We start from the raw sequence: 21,025 nt of genomic DNA, 5'->3' as shown, positions 1-21,025 counted from the left end.
CAAGAAAAAAGCCACAAGCCATGAGAGCAGTCAGCCCTCCAGAACCTATGCTGGTGGAAGAGTCCCGGCCACCAAGGTCAGTCATTTCCTAATAATTTTATTGATAAAACCATGAGAGGATCTTACACTAGTGGGTGAGGCTTACAGTGTCCATATATCACTGAAAGATTTTCAACAGAGTATCATTTGTGCGTTGGAGGGGTGGGGGGGGATGCAATTTATTAATGATTTGACTTAAAACCTAGTAAGACCATTTATATTATAATTTTTACTGGCATAGTTTAATGTGTACAATGAATATTATTTTCATAAATATCCTATAGAGTAAAAGCCTAATATGCTAAGTGTCCGGTCGTCCAATTTATGTTTCTCTCTCTCTCTTTCTTTCTCTCTCTGTCTTTCCCTCTCTCTTTCTCTCGCTCGCTCTCTCTCTCTCTCTCTCTCTCTCAAGTAAAAAATCAATAACATATCTTTGGGTAAGGATTAAACTTAAAAAAAAATAAAAAACTGAAGCTATAAAATCTTTTAAAAAAATATTTTTATTGATTTCAAAGAGGAAAGGAGAGGGAGAGAAAGATAGAAACATCAATGATGAGAGAGAACCATTGATCGGCTGCCTCCTGCACGCCCCCTACTGGGGATGGAGCCCACAACCCGGGCATGTGCCCTTGACGGGAATTGAGCTTAGGACCCTTTAGTCCTTAGGCTGACACTCTTTCCACTGATCCAAACCAGCTAGCACTGAAGCTGTAAAATCTTAACTTAAAATCCTTCCCATAATACTTAGACTAAATCCAAATTCTTTACCAAATCTTTACAAGACTCCATAATCTGACACCTGCTCTCCATTAACCTTTTCCTTTCTTTGTTCATTACACTGGCCCTCTCACTCTTCCTTTTTTTTTTTTTTTTTTCTACATTCTTTTTTTTTTTTTTAATATTTTTATTGAGGTATTATATGTGTACATATCTTACTATTACCCCCCCACCCCACACCCACACATGCCCTCCCCCCCCCAGAGTTTTGCGTCCATTGTTTATGCTTATATGCATGCATACAAGTCCTTCGTTTGATTTCATAACTCCCCCACCTTTCCCAAACTTTCCCCCTGTACTTTGAAAGTCTGTTTGATGCTTTACTGTCTCTGTATCTATCTTTTTGTTCACCACTTTATAATGTTCTTTACTATCCCTAAATGAGTGAGATCATGTGGTATTTTTCTTTCATTGACTGGCTTATTTCACTTAGCATAATGTTCTCCAATTCCATCCAGGTTGCTGCAAATGATGAGAATTCCTTCTTTTTTATGGCAGCATAGTATTCCATTGTGTAGATGTACCACAGTTTTCCGATCCAGTCATCTGCTGATGGGCACCTAGGCTGTTTCCAAATCTTAGCTATTGTAAATTGTGCTGCTATGAACATAGTGGTGCATATATCCTTTCTGATTGGTGTTTCTAGTTTCTTCGGATATATTCCCAGGAGTGGGATTACTGGGTCAAATGGGAGTTCCATTTTCAGTTTTTTGAGGAAACTCCATACTGTTCTCCACAGTGGCTGCACCAGTCTGCATTCCCACCAGCAGTGCACGAGGGTTCCTTTTTCTCCGCATCCTCGCCAACACTTGTTGTTTGTTGATTTGTTGATGATAGCCATTCTGACAGGTGTGAGATGGTACCTCATTGTTGTTTTGATTTGCATCTCTCGGATAATAAGTGACTTTGAACATGTTTTCATGTGTCTCTTGGCCTTCCTTCTGTCTTCTTTTGAAAATATTCTGTTTAGGTCTGTTGCCCATTTTTTTATTGGATCATTTATCTTCCTCTTATTGAGTTGCATAAGCTGCCTGTAGATGTTGGAGATTAAACCTTTATCAGTGATAGCATTTGCAAATATGTTTTCCCATGCAGTGGGCTTTCTTATTGTTTTGTTGATGGTTTCTTTTGCTGTAAAAAAGCTTTTTTCACTCTTCCTTTAACACTTAATTTTTGCATTCTTATGAGTAAGAACTTTTGCATTTATTGTAGTCTGTACCCAGAAAGCTCTCCTACATATCTTTCCAAGGACTCCCCTTTTTCAATATTTAGGTTTCCTTTCAAATATTATCTCCCCAGAGATTGCCTCTTTGCCTGCTCCATGTAAAATATTAACCCCATCCACTCATACATTAATCTGACTTAATTTTTGTAGTACTTATTACCAGAATCATATTTACTTAGTTGTCTACATGCTTATTCTGTCTTCCTCCATATAAATCTATGCTAATAAAAGAGTAATATGCTAATTAGACCGGGAGACCTTCTGGACGTCCTTCCGGACAAAGCCATGGTGGAGGGGCCAAGGCAGAGGTGGTTAGGGGCGATCAGGCTGGGGGGGGGGGGGGCAGTTGGGGGCAACCATGCCAGCAGGGAGGGGGCGAGCAGGCCAGTTGGGGGCAAGCAGGCCAGCAGGGATGGCAGTTGGGGGTGAGCTGGCTGGCAGTGGGGGGCAGTTGGAGGCAAGCAAGCTGGCAGGGGGGGCAGTTGGGGGTGAGCAGGCTGGCAGGGGGGCAGGTGGGGGCAAGAAGGTCGGCAGGGGGGGCAGGCAGTTGGGGGCAATCAGGCTGGTGGGGGGGGCAGTTGGTGGCAATCAGGCCGGCAGGCAGAGTAGTTAGGGGTGATCAGGAGGCAGGCAGGTGAGCAGTTAGGAGCCAGCAGTCCCGGATTGCAAGAGGGATGTCCGACCGCCGGTTTAGGCCCGATCGGTCGGACATCCCCTGAGGGGTCCCAGATTGGAGAAGGTGCAGGCTGGGCTGAGGGACACCCTCCCTCCTTTGCATGAATTTCATGCACCGGGCCACTAGTATGTAATAAAAGTCTAATTTGTAAAAAAATCGAACGGCAGAATGAGGAGCAGAACAACTGGTCGCTATGAGTGCACTGACCACTAGGGGGCAGACACTCAACTCAGGAGCTTCTCCCAAGTTCCTCGTAGGCCCTAGGCCAGCCAAGGTGGGTGCCAATGGGGGCCCCCCGATCGCCCTGCCAGTTGCCCCACAGATCAGCGCTGATTGCCAGCCAGGCCTAGGGACCCTACCCGTGCACGACTTTCGTGCACTGGGCCTCTAGTCTCTAATAATATTGGACTTTGCACATACGGTGAGTAGAAATCTAGTCCTCCCACTTCTTTAGAAAATAATTCAAATTGTCTTACTGAGCATTAACCACACACAGCTCTCTGCTAAGTGTGCTATACAATTATCTTATGTAATCCCCACATGACCTTATAATTATTATTCATTTGTACCTGAGGAGACCAGGGCTCAGAGAGGTTAAGTAACGTTGATAAGGTCACAGAGCCAGTAAGATGGAGTTAGAGTCTGAAGCCAGGTTTCCTGTTCACACAGGTCCTGGATGTGCTGGGCCACATAAAATCTGGTTGAGTATTCTTTGGTAAAGTAACACTTCAAAGCTTTGCAATTTATAAAAGTCACTGAAATGTCACCTTTCAAGACAAGAAACTGCAATTTTAGCTAGTAGTTAATAATATGTAAAATAGTTACGTTCAGCCCATTTCAACTTGTGTTCTTCCAGTATGTTGCAAGGTTATCAAAAACCTTAACCTATTTCATGTCTATCTAAACAACTTTTAAAATAAGCATTTTTCCTTTAAAACTCGTGGCTCTCCTAAGGAGGTCTGTGGATTTTCTCACGTAGGTTACTTGCTTGGTGAAGTTCATTTTTATTGCCTTCCAGAACCCTAGCAGCTTTCCAAGCCCCTAAAAGGTGCCAAAACCAAAACTCAGCCGAGAAATGAGAAGAGGTTGGGCACAGAGTCGAACGCCATACTAACTAAAAACGATTTTTCCAGACATGTTGTCTTTTCTGGCATTAGGACCTTTATTTAACTTATACTTAAGTTATGCCTCTAAACATGAGAAACCTCATTGGCACAATGGCAAGCCAGTGAGATTTAGCAAATCGTTGGTAAGTGGTTTCCAGAATTGTTAGTGCCTAAACTCTTGGAAGGTCTGTACATTGTGGAAAACCACACTCAGTTTTCTTGGACTTTGCCGTAAGAAGCAGTACCTTTCCCATCTTTTATTTCCACACGGGAATTATCATTTAATCATTCTGCAGTGGAATGGTTATGGAGAACTAGATGTCTCCCCCAAAGTCTCAGGAAGCTGGGGGAGGGTCGTAGCTGGGAGGTGGAGATCTTTTAGCCACATGTTTTCCCATTTAATGGCAATCTTGACATTCTCTTCTTGGCTTCTAAAGCACTGTCCTTCCCGACTCCATCCTTCTCTCTCCTGTTAACTCTGTCTCACCAGGTTTCCTGGCCCACTCTGCTTCACCAGTTTCCCGAACATTAGTTCTCCCTGGGTTTAATTCTTCACTCCTTCCTTTCTCTTTAACGCTTACACAGATTGGAAGAAAAATAAATAAATACATTGTAAAATATACTTTCTTCTTTTGATCCAGATTGAAAGGGCTTTAACTCAGTATCATTATCACTTTTTTTTTTTAAAATCATTCCTCTGACTAATTAGCTGGGAGTAATAATAGCATTTGTGATCATTTGAAGCTTTTATTACACACAGACAAAAACAATATTTTCTCAACACATTTTAAAAAGGCATGACAAAGTAATAGATGTAATTGGCGGTGAGAATTAATCCTGGTGTTTTTTTAATTTTGGGCACATTCTACTTGAAAGTTAAAATAAATGATACATTTACAATTATTAAGAAAACCAAGTCTGTCTTTAATATTAAATACTTAATTTGAAGCTTATGGGTAAGCAATGTATTGTAGAATAGTCACCATGTATTTCAAAACTACCTAATAAGAATTCTTACAAAATGAGTCATTACATGCATGAATAGTATCACTTATGCCATGAAGTGCGGGTCTTGGAAGATCCGAAGCGTTTAAGTGGCATTAGCAATTTCTAACTCAAAATAATTATTGTAAGATTTTTAGGGCTTAAAATTCATTTTTTTTTGGTAAAATTAATAATGAAGACAATGAGGCTACAGAAATTATATAGGCTTTTACTAAAGCCCATTGAAGGTAGTTGTGATTCATCATGTCATACAATTTTATTGCTGAAAGAGTTGTCAGGCAACTTCTGTCATAACTACCGCCCTGTTCAGGTGAGGAAACCAAGGTTGACCCTGCATTAGGAATCGCTCTGTAGAAGACCACGGCTGTTAAGAAGATGTATTGGTTAAGGTTATTAATTCCAACTGGAACCCACTCTGACTAGTCCAAGCCAAAAAAAGAATTTCTTAAAGATAGCAGGTAGCTCCTAGAGAAATCCGAAAGCTCCGGCAGGAGGATCCTAAAGTTTCACAGCCACAAGCAATGCCCAGCCACGGAGCCTCTCCTGCTGCAGCTACAGCTCAGCACCTATCACATGTAGGACCAGATGCCAGAAACTCTGCCGCTGCCAATCATGAAGACTGACCAGCCTTATCGTAACATAGATTTCCTGGTGGACAGTGCCATCCTCACACTGCTTACTTCCAAGCTCATTCTTGGTTGGCACATCTGATTGGCCAACACAAGTCACATGGCTCCACCTTGCTGCAGGGGAATCTGGGGTTGTGAGTATTCTGGATTCTACTTTGGGAAGGTGAAGATTGAGTAGGTGGGAGATTATCAGTAGGTATGAGGGTTTGTAAATGTGTGTGGTCAACTGCCAACCTGACAGACAGCCACCATGGAAGGGAAAACAAGGGAATTACCTAATTGAGCTGAAGGGAATCACTGATGATAGGTTGTTGAGTAACATTAGGGCTTTTACACAGAAGAAGGTACAAACAGCTTTTCCCTAGCTAGAGGGGAGAAAATCTAACAAGCACAGTCAGAGAAATGCTTTGTGATTTTGGTCCTGGTTCTGCTATAAACAGCTGTGTTAACGGTGCCCACACAGCTCTCCTCTTGAGGCACTTGCTGGTCTCCTCTGTTATCTGAGTGAGGGGCTGGCTACACTCTCTTGTGTTGCCTTCAGTGTCAGCCTCACCCACAGTACCCTTGGGCTACCCGTAGTTAGTGAGATGACTCTGTGTGTTAACAGGCAAGCGTTTTTATTTTAACAATGGTGCATATATTTTAATATGCTATAAAGTAGTAAACTAGAACTTCAAACTCATGATCCCATGACTAGTTTTGCTTAAGACAAGGCTAAAAGAAAAGTTAAAAAGTAAATCTATTTTTTTAAATATTAAGTAAATAAAGTACACTAATGACAGATTAAAAATATGTATTATTGATAATATACAAATAACACGAGTTTAAGAAACAATATCCAGAGCAGTAATTCTCATATTTTAATGTGCATATTAAGTCGGGGGGAGGGGTTATTAAAATGATTCTGATTCAGAAAGTCTGGGGTGAAGCCAAGCTTCAGCTTTTCTAACAAGCTGCCGGTTGATGCTGAGGTGTCTGGTCTGGCAGCCACACTTTGAGGAGCAAGGATGCTGAATTGTGCTGCAAGTGGGTGGTTTGGAGTGCCTGCACCTTAGATTGCCTCAACATTGATTGCAGAATTGGGTTAAAACACAGATTCTCAAGTCCCAAGCCAAGAAATTCTGATTTACCAGGGTGGGCTAAGGCCCAGGATTTTACCTAGGCAATAGGTACCCTCAGGGGTTTCCGATGCAGATGCTGTGAGGACCACACTGGGAGAAAGGATGCGCCTCAGCGACTGGATAGCCACAGAATATCATGGTGCACTAAGGTCCTTCTTCATCTCTTAGGAAAGGAGCCACTTTCTTCCTGTCTTGCAAGATATGAGTCTTTGGAAATTTATTACATAAAGTGTAATTGCTCATCTGTACTCTTCAGGAGCACATAAACACTCGCCTTTATTGTTGGAGATATGGAACCCAGAGTTCATTGAACCCTACTGGGGTGTGGCCCAAATAAGTCACCCTGTGCTGGTTTGTCACAAGAGAAATGAATATCAGTAAAACCTAGATGAGCTGAGGTTTAGTTTAAAAGAAAAAAAAAAAAAACAGGAGAAAGAAAATACATTAAATAAAACAGGAATTTTTAATCTATATTTTGATTTTAAAAATTGCAAGGATCGGGTCTTCTGCTCCAGGAATTATAGAATATTAGGGTTGGAAGGGCTCTCACTTCAGCTTTATTTAACAGCAGTTAGTGAAAAATGAAAATAAACAGGTGGCTGTGAGGAACATGTCGTCAGAGCAGCCAGAGGGACCCCAGCTGCTCTGACTTCTGGTGGATGGGTGGATGCGGGTACAAGACTGTGCAGATGGCTCTCCAGCTGTGAATGCCAGCGGGCCGTCACCTCTGCCTTGGCTGGATGCTCACCTGTCACTAGGTGGGTCTGAGGTGTCTGCTCCTCCACCACTGACCACCCCCACCTCCTCCGCTCACACCCCAAGCTGAGGGTCCACAGTCTTCATTGTCATCGGTTTATGGGGTCGGGAAAAGTTGGCTTTCCATATTTCTTTTAGAATTTCATAGCTCTTTTCTCTAACCCCAGCATTCATTCTATATTTATTCATTCGCATTCTTCTCTAAGAAAAAGCATTTCCTTTCCCCCTACCTACCTACCTATTCATTCATTCATTCATTTTTCTTTTCAACAGATTAAAATCAATTCTTATTTATTTTGAAAAATTTTGTCACAATTTTTAGCAAAATCCTGACTGTTAAACTGCTCTTTTTTAAAAAAAAAAAAATCCATTATACCATTAGAAATGTGATTTCTAATCCCTGGTGGTGGTCATGATTAATTTGCTATATAGGTTAAAAAGAGAGATGGAGGTGGGGCACGTATTTGCATAGAGCACCCGCAAAGAACACCCACCGTTGCTCCCTTATGTTGGTAGAATCCCAGGATGACCGCCTAGGAGCGGCAGTGGCCTGAATCCCAGGCCCAGAACCTCAGTTAGCCAGCCTCCGGGAAGCCGCCCCGTGACGAGTCACTGAGGGAGGAGGGCGGGGCGCAGCCTGCGTCGTTTCCCAGGACCGCCCCATAGCTCTCTGCAGGCTCAGAGCTCTAAACTGGAACTGCGGGGCGAGCCCAACCAAGAATGCAAACCCCCTGAAACCCCCGCTGAAGTCTCCGGCCCGGGAGCTGCACGCAGAGTGAGTACTGACCTTTGCCGCTGCCCTCCCAGGCTGCGGCTGCTTCCCGGGCAGCCCAGCCGCCACCTTCGCCGCCGGGGCGGGCCGCGCGTCCCAGCCTCAGACCCAGTCACCGGCGGCTTCCCTGGGCTTGGACATGCGCTCTTCTCTCTCGGCTCTTGACCCTAAAGAGACTTCCCTTTCCAAATGGGTTCTAAGTGGAAGTGTGTTCCTTGTCGACCCCTGTGGACAAATGGGTAGCACTGTCGCTGGCTGGGGACCAGACTTGGCAGGGTTATAAAACCAGAGGTTTGTGTGGCCCGGGAGTAATGCTGAAAGAATTAGAGCGGCAGCTATGTCTGTTTGGTTTGGCACTTTTCTCTCTGGGGAGTTTGCCCCTCGCCTTCTCCCCGGCCCTGCCCCCACCGCGGAGTGACCTCAGTTTTGGAGAATGAGTTCACTCCCTGTAACCTCTCCGTGCACCTGATGCATGCTGGGTGTGGCGTGGCAAATGTCACAACATGTTTCTGTTTCCTTGATCAAAACCTGAGACCCGGATCGGATACCATCCCTGAGGGGCCGTTGGTATCTATCTTTCAAGAATGCGACGTGTTTTTATTAGAGATTTAACCATCTCTTTTGCACTCTTAGGGTCCCAGCGTTCTCAGTTACAAATGCCCAGGAGTCCGGTTCTTTATTCCCATCGCAAAGCTCGAGAAAATGAAGCGGGGAGTGTAGGAAGCTCCCCTCAGGGGCGGGACCTGGGAGCCCACCGATGCATCAGCGGAGCAGTGCTGCCGTCAGCAGCCCTGGAGCATTTGCTGTGTGAGACTCTTCCAGAGAGAAAACCTCTGCATTGCAGGGAACATCAGTAAGGAGTGGCACCCGCAGTTCCAGGGGAAGTTTGTTTTCTGATGAACAACGACCCAGTGCCTCCTCCTGATGTTTTGTTTGTGGGCACGGAATTCAACTTTTGCACACTGATTTCTCAGTATCTAAAAGGGGATTTGTTGCTGGGAATGTAGTGGGGCAGGAGTGCTGTCTGGGTTCTAGGAGGCAGTCTAGTGACATTTGCCCTGGCTGGTGTGGCTCAGTTGGTTGGGAGTCACCCTGTGTAAAGGTCGGGTCCAGGCAGTGCACATGCCAGGGTTGCAGCTCGATCCCAGGTAGGGGGCGAGCAGGAGGCAGCCGATGGATGTTTCACTGACACATTAATGTTTCTATATCCGTCTCCCTTCCTCTCTCTCTAAAAGTCAGTAAAACTTTTTTTTTAATAGTGACACTTAACATAATCGTAGGAAAGGCCACATCTGCTGACTGATGGAGAGGGCGTAGGTGGCCAATCTCAGTGAGGATGTAGCGGCAATCTGTGTGTGTGCAGCACGGACTCTTAATGCCCGTTATAAACCGGCGAGCTTGGCAGACTGCGCAGCAGTGTTTAGGAAGCAGCGCCTTGAAATGTAAATGTTGGCTTTGGTTCAGTCCATGTGTGTTGAGAGAAGTGCCCCAATGCACTACAGCAGTGGTCGGCAAACTGTGGCTCGCGAGCCACATGCGGCTCTTTGGCCCCTTGAGTGTGGCTCTTCCACAAAATACCACGTGCGGGCGTGCACATACAGTGCGATTGAAACTTCAAGGGCCCATGTGCAGAAGTCGGATTTCGGCTCTCAAAAGAAATTTCAATCGTTGTCCTGTTGATATTTGGCTCTGTTGACTAATGAGTTTGCCGACCACGGCACTAGAGGAATTGGTTACATAGTACTAGTGGTGAGTTCAGTTCCTTGATTGTTCTCTCAATTGGCTGAGTATAATTCCTCTCCAACAATGAAAATTTAAAAGGTGTCACATATAGTAACAGTTTTGAAAGAATGAAACTGAGAGCAAGAGAGGGAGGAAGGGAGACAGGAAAGGAGGTAGGGAGGAGGAGGGAGAGAGAGAAGAAGCAAGAGAAAGCCATTAGGAAAACATGAAGAATTAATTTGAACTAATTTCTTAAAATCAGCCAACTATTTGTGTTCCTATTCATTGTTTATAATAACAGTTATTTTGTTTACCTCTACACAAATCTTTATAGCTGTTTTATCAGTAATCGCCACAGCCAAGTGACCATCAACTAATACAACTGGATAAAAATCCAGGGCACATCCATATAATGGAATACTACCCTTGAATAAAAAGAAACTACTAATACATGCAAAACATGTACAAAATTTAAAAATCAGATAGTAAAGACTAAAAACTGTAAGACTCCATTTACTAGTACTTGAATTTCTGGGGAAGGAAAAAAACTATTGAGACAGAAATCAGATCAGTGATATTAAAGATCAAGGGTAAGGGTAGGAGACTGAGAGAGTTATAAAGGAAATTTGGGGGGTTATGGTAGTAGTTACTCCATTAGATGCCTTTGTCAAAAGGATATCTTTTAACAAAATCTACATTTTTCTGATTGTTTCTAGCACCTAGAAATATAGTTGACTTTTGTATATTTATCTTAGATCCAGCACACTTGCTAAACTTTGCTACTAGTGTTAATGATTCCTATGTAGACAATTATATAATTTGTGAATTATAAGAATGGTATTACTTCCTTTTAAATTCTGCTATTTTTATTTGTTCTTATTTAATTACTAGAGGCCTGGTGCACAAAATTTGTGCAAGGGGCTTGGCCGGCTCTCGCAGCCTCAGCTCTGTCTGGAATGTGGTCCGGACGGTCATTCTGCTGTTGGGTCTAATTAGCATATTAGCTCTTTATTATATAGCATGGTGGCTAAACTCTTTAATAAAATGCTATCCCTGAACTGGATAAGAATGTTTCTAAGATTTTTTTTACCATTAATTATGATATTTGCTCTAATTTTTTTAGAATATAATATCGAGTTCATAATGTTTTCTTATATTCATAGTTTGCTCTGAATTTATAAGTGGGTATTGAGTTTTTTTAGTTTTTGTTTTTCAATTACACTTTACATTCAGTATTATTTTGTATTAGTTTCAGGTGTACAGCACAGTGGTTAGACAATCACATACTTTACAAAATGGTCCCCCCCGATATTTCAGGTACCCACCTGGCACCATACATAGTTACTACAATATTATTGACTATATTCCCCATGCTGCACTTTACATCCCCATAACTATTTTTGTGACTATCAATTTGTAGTCCTTAATCTCTTCACCTTTTTCACCCAACCCCACAATCCCCTCCCCTCTGATAACCATCACTGTTCTCTGTATCTATGAGTCTGTTTCTATTTTGTTTGTTTATTTTGCCCTTGAGATGAAATCATATGGTATTTGTCTTTCTCTGACTTATTTCACTTGGCATACTGCCCTCTAGGTCCATCAATGCCATCACAAATTGTAAGATTTCGTTCTTTTATTTATCACCAACTTATATTCCATTATGTATATGTACCACCACATTTTTACTCACTTGTCTATTGATGGGCACTTGGATTGCTTTAATTTCTTGGTTATTGTAAATAATGCTGTAATGAACATAGATAGGGGTGCATATATACTTCCAAATTTGTGTTTTGGGTTTCGTTGGATATATACCCAGAAACAGAATTGCTGGGTCATGAGACAGTTCTCTCTTTAAGTTTTGGAGGACCCTCCATACTGTTTTCTACAGTGGCTGCACCAATTTGCTTTCGTACCAACAGTGCATGAGAGTTCCCTTTTCTTCACATCCTAGCTAACACCTGTTTGTTGACTTATTGGTGTGTTAACCATCTGACAGGTGTGAGATGGTATCTCCTTGTGGTTTCATTTGTATTTCTCTTATGACTAGTGACTTTGAGCATCTTTTCCTGTGTCTATTGGCCATTTGTATGTCCTCTTTGAAGAAGTGACTATTCAGGTTCTTTGCCCACTTTTAATTGGAATATTTGGGTTTTGTTTTTTTAATGTTGAGTTGTATAGTTGGACTATATAGAGCTTATCTGTAAGTAGTCTTCACCTGGCCTTGGCAGTGCACTGAAATCTTGATGAGAATTCTAGCTATCTTCAGGGTCTTAGAATTCTGAATCATACTGAGGTTGCCCCATGAACTGAATTGATGGATGTTCATGTCCCACATTTGGAGCCTAAGCAAGGATCTGACCACTCCCATTTCACTCAAAGTTTCCATAAGAGATTGAGTCCAGCCTAGTATGTGAGCATGCTCTCTGGACTCTGGACTGGATTGAGGTCTCCTGCACAAGTGACTTAAATATAAAGACTTAGACCAGACTTTGGAGCCTCTAGAGTTGCCCATAATACAATTGTTAGGGGAGGGATGAGAAAGCCTTTTTCCTACATAGAAACCAGGGACTCAGTCTCCTGTGCTGTTTCTTTATTGGCTATTCTAAGAGGGCAGCCAGAGAAAGACGCAAAGAATAGAATTATTTGTACGTTTTCAGTTACATATAATTTTTTAATTTCATATTATGAACATAGGAAATTGAGTTTATGTCCAAAAGGGCAAAAAAACCCTTTTATATAATTCCATTACTATGTCTTGCCATCATCATGCTAACAATTTATCTAAAACAGTGCCTCACTGGCTTTTAGACATGCATCTTTTCATGATATTTTATTTACAGAGGTGTATCAGGGTCCGAGGGCTTGGTCTACAGCAGAAAATTGAAACTGGTAGCCAGAATATTTTATCATCTAGGATTCTTAACCTCTCTTATATTTACTATCCCTTAGATTATCTCTTTATTTATTTAAATTTTTGTTAAATTTTATGTAGTATTTCTATGTGTCTGGAACAGAAGAGGATTCTTCCATTAGCATTCATACTAATTTCATTAGGCCTCCATAATGTATTAAAATCTTTAACCCTGGCCAGTAGCTCAGTCAGAGTGTCATCATGATACGCCAAGGTTTAGGGTTCAATCCCCTGTCAGAGCACATGCGAGAATCAACCAATGAAACCATACCGAAGTGAAACAAAAAATCAATTTTTCTCTCTTCCCTTCCTCTTTCTCCCAAATCAGTTTTTAAAAATGTTTGAAAGCCTTAAAGTGAGGAATGTATGCTCAGATCTGTTACAAAGTCCACTACCCCCTATCCATACTGACCTGATATACTCCTTCACGTCACCCAACACATATTTTCATTTGTATTTTAGACCCCTCACCTACAAAAATAGACAAATACTACTTTCTGAAAATTCAATCACTATGTCATTTGAAAATTGCACTGTTTAAAAAATCCTTGCAGATGAGCTGTGTACTTGATGTGTATACTATTAAGTGTTTCTGTAATGGAATAGGATATCTGTCTATAAAATGACGGCAGTATTGGGATTGGTGATGTGTACAGCATACAATTCCTTAGAGTATAAAAAAGGGTGTGGGCTACAGGCATAATCGAAAGAATCAAGAGCCGCTGGGCTGTAGGGCCATAAGACTGGAGAGGACAGATATTCTTGAGGCACTACAGGAATATCTCTTCAGGGAACACCTGGGCTGGCAATCTTAGCACTGGCTGGAAAGTACTTTTGAAAAATAATTTTTTTAATGTTTCCTAATACCTCGTGTGGTCTGGTTCCTTTCTTTTGACCAAATGAAAGCATGGAGAGACTGAGTTTGTCACCCGGAGGAAAGTGCCAATGGATAACGATAGATGGTAGGAAACAGTAGTCATTTCCCTGACCCACTCTAAAGCCATCTTTAAACGACCTAAAGTGGTGATTCTTAATGTCGGGGAGTTTCAGAATCACCTGAGGGGCTTATAGCTTATTGGGCTACCACCCTTCCTCTTCCTCCCACCCTTTCCTCTTAGTAAGGTTCTAAGTGTCCATGTCCTCCACCCTCCCTCCCACACACTGCCTGTGACTGCTCTGTTCCCGGGCCAAGAACCATTGTGCTAAGGTGTTAATGCGTGGCCAGTCACATTGCCCAATGACATGACATAGCAGTCATTGCCAAATCATTATGTACATTTTTATGACAAAATGTTTAAATAATTATCTGTTTCTGCACATTTTGCTTCTCGTTTCCATGATTAGAACTAATGATCATTTTTCCCTAGCAGTGTTATAAAACTAAACTATCTTTGATGTGGTACCTTGCTCTAACCTTGATGTTTAAGTCAATCAATTAATTAATCCTTTGTTTGGAATTTTGCCACATTGCTAAGAAACTTACTGAATATCCAGAGATCAAAAAGAGAAGGTTAACCTCTTCTGGCTATTGAGTTTGAGCCTTCCCTTGGTTTTAAATTTTTTTGCGGTAATGGGTTCTCAATTATTCTCAATGTTATTGGGGTTTTTTTGGTAGACCAGGATTCCTAGCCCAGCAAATTAAAATTGTTTTCTTCTCCAGTCCTTCTGACAATCATATTCTTATACCTCTTCACATGTTCCCAAAGATTGGATGTAATGAACACTGATATATATATTTGCAATTAAAATCCTGGCCAAAACACACCAATTATTTTCCGGTTCAACCACTGGTAAACCATACCTTCTCTGTGTATGTATAACTTGCACACATTCTCCCGTAGATCAATGAACTGAAGATTTGGTTACTATTCAAAATGGAAAGACAACAAATAAAACATAACAAAGGACATTCTACCTAGTTCTGATCATCTGAAAATAGTTCTGGAATGCTCTGAGAGAGGGGTTAGGTCCAGCTGCATCTATGTAGTTTGGATAAGCTCTCCAGTATCCAGATATTTGAAAATGCACAGAAAGAAGAAAAAGAAACCAACCATTTATTACTTCACTGAACAACTGCTGTGCTAAGTGATATACATAGGATTTCATTTAATCTTCTTAAGAGTTGAATATTGTGCAACTAGGTAAGTGGGTGATAGGCAATTTTATAAATGAGAGGACCAAGCCCCTGAGAGATTAAATAACCTATCCTGGCTCACTCAGCAAGGTTCTATTTCATTCTGAGGCTCTTTTCAGTAGACTAGTCTTATAAAATCCTCCGCTCAGTAGTCTCTGTCTCAGCAGTTTAAATAACAGAGAGGAATTTGTATCTAAATTCAAAAGAGCACTAGAAATCAGTATTGTGCTCTCTATTGTTATGCTCAATATCTCCATGCTGTTGAAATTCTCTGATGGATGAGGTTTCCTGCTTGTGTGAAAGGGAGAGTATTGTACCCTAATTGGAATGAGCAGATAATAGTTTCGTTGACAGAGTTTCTTTAGACATTTTAATAGGAGGTTGAGAAGGGATAAATTAGCCATCTTTGAACATGGTGAAATTTTTAAACAGCAGGATTAAAGAATACATAACTAAAAACTCCCTATTGTGTAGGAATGCAGAACTTTTGCTTAGGTTGAAGGATAAGCAGCAATGTTTAGATTTTACATTCATTTCAAATGAAGCCTACTTTAAAATCATTTTTTCTATTCCCCTAAATTTTTATTCTTGAGGAAAGTGGAATGAAATGCAGTAGAAGGTGCTATTATTATTCCCATTTTATAGACGAGGAAACTGAGGCACAAAGCAGTTAAGGAATTTGCTCAAGGTCACACAATGGGCAGCAGAACTGGAATCAAACTCAAGTGGTCTGGCTTCATAGCCATTAATTCTCCTAAAGACTACAGAACACTACCCCTTTCGTATTTGCTAAAAGATTAAACTTGCTGTTAGTATACATTTGTGAATTTATTATTTTTATATGGTTTCCAGAATGAGAGTTTAGTTCACGCCACATTTTTGTTTTGATTATTTAAAGGTCAGCTTGGACAAGGGAGCCTTGTTATAATTCCTGTTGTGTAAGCCTTGTTAGAGCATGCTTCACCGAGAAGCTGGCTGCAACCATGTGCATGTGAGAGGCCCCTATCTCAGCTGCCACATGATTGGCTCTATCTCAGCGTTTCCTTATAAATTCCCACTCACTTTCCGTTAGAGACATTTGAGTCTATCATCCCGGTAGAAATTAGGCTGGCAATTGGTTTGATAACACAAGGACTGTAAAAGTCAGCATGTCCTCTCACTCTCCCTTCGGTTTGTAGCTAGGAAATGAACTTGAATGCGCTGCGGAAGCCAAGCTGGAAGGCTCTGAGACAGTTGTTCAGGAGAGCTCAGAACTTTTTACTCTTATCCTGTATAATGAAAGCATAGTGGTTTGGGTCGATATCTGGATTCTCTATTCTGTTCCATTGATCTATATGTCTGTTCTCGTGCCAGTACCATGCTGTTTTGAGAACAGTGGCCTTGTAATACAGCTTGACGTCTGGTATTGAGATCCCTCCTACTTTATTCTTCTTTCTCAGGATTGCTGTGGCTATTCGGGGTCTTTTTTTATTCCAGATGAATTTTTGGAGAGTTTGTTCAAGGTCTGTGAAATATGCTGTTGGTATTTTAATGGGGAGTGCATTGAATCTATAGATTGCTTTGGGTAGTATGGACATTTTAATGATGTTGATTCTACCAATCCATGAACATGGTATGTTCTTCCATCTGTTTACGTCTTCCTCTGTCTCTTTTTTTCAGTGTCCTGTAGTTTTCTGTGTATAGGTCTTTTACCTCCTTAGTTAAGTTTATTCCTAGGTATCTTAATTTTTTTGGTGTGATGGTAAATGAGATTGCTTTTTTAGTCTTTCTTTCTGTAAGTTCACTATTGGTGTATAGAAATGCCATAGATTTCTTGGTGTTAATTTTGTATCCTACTACATTACCAAATTCATTTATTAAGTCTATTAGTTTTTTGATGGAGTCTTTCAGATTTTTTATGTACAATATCATGTCATCTGCAAATAAGGACAGCTTTACTTCTTCTTTTCCAATTTGGATGCCTCTTATTTCTTCTTCTTGTCTAATTGCAATAGCTAATACTTCCAGTACTATGTCAAACAGGAGTGGTGAGAGTGGGCATCCCTGTCTTGTTCCTGTTCTTAGGGGAAATGGTTTTAGTTTTTGCCCATTGAGTATGATGTTTGCTGTGGGTTTATCATATGTAGCTTTTATTATGTTGATGTATGATCCTTCTATTCCCACCTTGTTGAGAGTTTTTATCAAGAAAGGGTGTTGGATTTTGTCAAATGCTTTTTCTGCATCAATTGATATGACTATGTGATTTTTATCTCTCAATTTGTTTATGTGATGTATCACGTTTATTGATTTGCGGATATTGTACCATCCTTGCATTCCTGGGATAAATCCTACTTGGTCATGGTGTATGATCTTTCTGATGTACTGCTGGAGCTGATTTGCTAGAATAAAAGCCTAATATGCAAATCAACTGAATGGCAGAATGACGGTTGCTATGATGAATACTGACGACCAGGGGGAAGATGCTCAAGGCAGGAGCTGCCCCCCCGCCCCCAGCCTGCAGGCCCCAGGCCAGCCAAGGCAAGTGCCAGTGGGCTTTCCTCCCCATCACCCCGCTGGTCGCCCTGCAGATCGGCTCTGATTGCCGGCCAGGCCTAGGGACCCTACCCATGCACAAATTTCGTGCATTGGGCCTCTAGTGCAGTAATAATATCAATAGCCACATGTGCTTTAAGTGAGCTCATAATCTTTCAGGATTTGTACAAAACTTTCCTGGCAACGAGATTCCTTTCTCTGTATTGACTGGAACCTAGATCTAAGCAAGCCATGCATTTGAATCCAAAGAAAATGCTGTAATGCAAAATAATGTTGCCCTTTTTTCTTTAAGGAAGATAAACAATGTTAGTGTGTAACTTCTCAAAGCAGTGGTCACTGCAGAACTGCACTTCCATTCGGAGACTGAGGAAAACTTTTGAGGCTGCTACTATTCATCAAACAAAAATCACTGCTGTTTATGGACTTACCATGTGCCAGGCACTGAGCCAAACACTTCATAAACACGCCCTCATTTAAGCCTCACGACCAGCTTATGTCGTGGTATCATTTTTATACCCATTCAACCTAGATAATAGCTCTGATTTGGAAGAGTGGAGCAGCTTCCCTGAAGTTACAGCTAAAATTAGACCCCAGGTCGGTGGGACTCCAGAAGCCAAACTCTTGTCTTTCCTATTTGACCATGTATCATTGGCTACATTATTTAATAAGCTTCACATAATTACAATATATAACATCAGCGATGCAGCACTCCAGATTTCTTAAGCCTGACAATTTGCAGGTGAGGAAACTGTTCCAGAGAGGTTAAGGCTCAAAGGTCACATACCTTGCAAGGGCCTTCTTCATTGTTCATTATGGAGCATCTATTCTGCTGCAATTGCTTGACTCACAGGCCTAAGTAAATCCTAGCTGGACAAACTTTTTCTCAGGGAAAAACCAGAAAAGGAGAGCGGATTGTCTTTTCCGGGTATAACTTCTCTACTTCGCTTTATGTTGGGCAGGCAACGTCAGACATAGTTGGAATTATTTCATGCATCTAGAAAAGCAATGGGATGGTGGGGAGGGATGGGAGGTCTGGGTGGAGGGGGCAAAAGAGGGAGGGGGAAATGAGGACTTCTGTATTAGTGTCAACAATAAAAATAAAGTGGAAAAAGAAAATCATTCAGGATCCTTAGAGGCAGGAACATAATTTCAGGAAAAAAGTGGCTTTTCTACTCTTTGATAACTAATCCAGGCACTTGCTCTTTAACTTGCTCCCAAAATAATTATCATTCCAGAACAAAACCAAAAACAAAACACGCCCCACTGGAATACTGGAGTTTGCAAAGCAATGAAAATGAATCAATTTCCTTGTAGTACCGGAAGTTCAACTTCATGCCTTCTGTGGATTTTTTTATAAGCACTTAGGGTGGTCCAGTGTTAGAGCTCATAATCAGACACTCACAGCAGCGTGGCCAAAAGTCCTGCAGCCTCTCTGGCTTGGGTGAGATCACAGATCAGCTGTGGCTATTGTCCCGGTTTCCAGGCAACATTAGGATGTTTGTTTTGAACTCTGCCCACATGTTGCACCAGAGGCCAAAGCTTCTGTGCTTTTCACTTTCCAGAGCAAGCAGAGAGTAGACACTCTATTTTTATCCTGCCTGTTGTCCCTTTTAATGGTATGTTTCATGAATGCTCAGCATACTCAGCTGCAATGGAATCAACCATCTTCTGTTTCCCCCCGATGATGCTCAGAGTGCCCCGTTTTGCAGTGCTCCGCTTCATCCAGCCGGCTGCACTCTGGATTGAGTATCTCTGATACTTTCCCGCCTCTAGGCCTAGCTCAACTGGAATGACAAACACATCTCAGCCTTCATCTTCATTTTTGAAAAGTTCAAATATTTTATTTTAGTTTTTGAAAGTAGGGGAGTCAACTTGTTAGAGCAAAAAATTCATGAGCATCATTGTCATCTGTTCAAATCCAAGCTCCACCGCTTCTTAACTCTGAGGTCTTGGATAAGTTACCTAACTTCTGAGCCTCAGTTTTCTCATTTCTAAGATGCGGATAATAATGGTTACCTCCTAGGATTCTATACAGATCTATTAGAATCAGACAGGTAAAGCACCTGTCACATGGAAGATTTGATAGTCCCCGCCCCTCTGTTGGCACACAATTAGTATAAATACTAAGTAAGTAGTTCCCACCTCCTCTGTGAAGTCTTTCCTAACCATCTCCCAAACGAGCATCTCAGAAATCGTCTCCCTCTTCTGATCTCTCACAACATCATATTGCACTTAAGGTCCTATTTTACCATTTAATAATGTCGGATTTTGAAATCAAAGAAAACACGATAATTTCAAGAGAAACATCAGAAGTGCTTTATTCAAAGTTATGTCCATTGCTAGCTACACATTTCCCCCATCTTTCAGGTAATTTGTGGATACAGTCCCAATAGAACTTTTCTTGTTTTGAGGCAAACCATTCAGAGACCCAATTTTCCACTTCTTCGTACGTTTTGAAGTGCTGCTCAGAAAGTGCGTGTGCCATCAATGGGAACAAGTGGTCATCTGAAGGAGCAAGGTCTGGTGAATACAGCGGTGGGTTAATACTTCCCAGGCAAGATCTTTTAACGTGTCTTTAACTGGTTTTGAAGTGGTGCTTATCATGAAGCAAAATTACTTTGCTGTGTCTTCTGGCCCATTCTGGTCAAAGCGTGGTTCAAATTGACTATTTGTCGTCGGTAGCGATCAGTATTAACGGTTTCACCTGGTTTTAGCAGCTCATAATACACCACACCTTCCTGATCCCACCAAACACAGAGCACTGTCTTCTTTCCGAAGCAATTTGAACTTGCAGTCAATGTTGATGGTTGACCTGGATCAACCCATGGTTTTGTGCATTTGGGATTCTCAAAAGAAATCCACTTTTCCTCGCCAGTCACAGTTCGATGCAAAAAAAGACTTTCTTTTGTGCCGTTGAAGCAACATTTTACTGATGACTTTTCGGTTTGCCATTCATCTTTCCTTCAGTTGATGTGGCACCCATTTTCCTTCCTTTAAAATCTTTCCCATTGCTTGTAAATGATCGGAAATTGTTTGCTGAGCAACGGTTAATCTTTCTGCAAGTTGTTTTTGAGTTTGACACGCATCTTCATCCAATAACGCTTGTAATTGTTGGTCTTCAAACTTTTTCTGTTGACCTGGATGTTCTTTGTTTTTCACATCGAAATCATCACTTTTAAAGCGTTTAAACCAGCATTCACAAGTATCTTGAGATGGAGCATGGTCACCATAAGCTTCCCAAAGTATACGATAACTTTTTCTTCAAAATAAAGTAATGAATTAAAACTTCCCACAAATGCTCTGTTTTTTTTTTGTGCAAAACTTGACATTTTTAAGCATAAAAATATCTATGATGTTAACACCTTCAGCAAATTTGACATATGAAGTTTTGAAGCTTGTTGTCAATACAACAAAATAGCATACATATCAAATCGCATATATATCAACATATGTGTAACTCCATCTATTGAAAAAAATCCGCATTATTAACTGGTACAACTAGTATATTATGTATGTGCTGAGATGTGTGTATGTTGGTGGCCTACGTAGATCTGCTGGCACAAAGGGATGGCTCAGCTTCACTTGTAGATGATCCATTATCCTTCATCAGAATC

The 21,025-nt window shown here is 41.3% G+C and overlaps 1 protein-coding gene across 7 annotated transcripts in view; it reads left to right on the top strand.

The window, feature by feature from the left end:
* CAST (calpastatin) overlaps nucleotides 1-21,025 on the top strand; it is a 116,671-nt gene that overhangs the window by 35,115 nt on the left and 60,531 nt on the right. For 6 of the 7 annotated variants that reach the window (XM_028149846.2, XM_028149854.2, XM_054715047.1 and 3 more), the window contains exon 3: nucleotides 5-76. In XM_028149846.2, coding sequence (XP_028005647.2) covers nucleotides 5-76 — 72 coding nt within the window. Of the gene's footprint in view, nucleotides 1-4; nucleotides 77-8,045; nucleotides 8,110-21,025 lie in introns of those variants that run through there. The other variant, XM_054715049.1, reaches the window with a different exon arrangement.

Source organism: Eptesicus fuscus, chromosome 4 (genome assembly GCF_027574615.1).
Source record: "Eptesicus fuscus isolate TK198812 chromosome 4, DD_ASM_mEF_20220401, whole genome shotgun sequence".
Classification (NCBI taxonomy): domain Eukaryota; kingdom Metazoa; phylum Chordata; class Mammalia; order Chiroptera; family Vespertilionidae; genus Eptesicus; species Eptesicus fuscus.
Note: the sequence above shows the minus strand (reverse complement) of the source record. Positions and strands in the feature narration are given on the sequence as shown.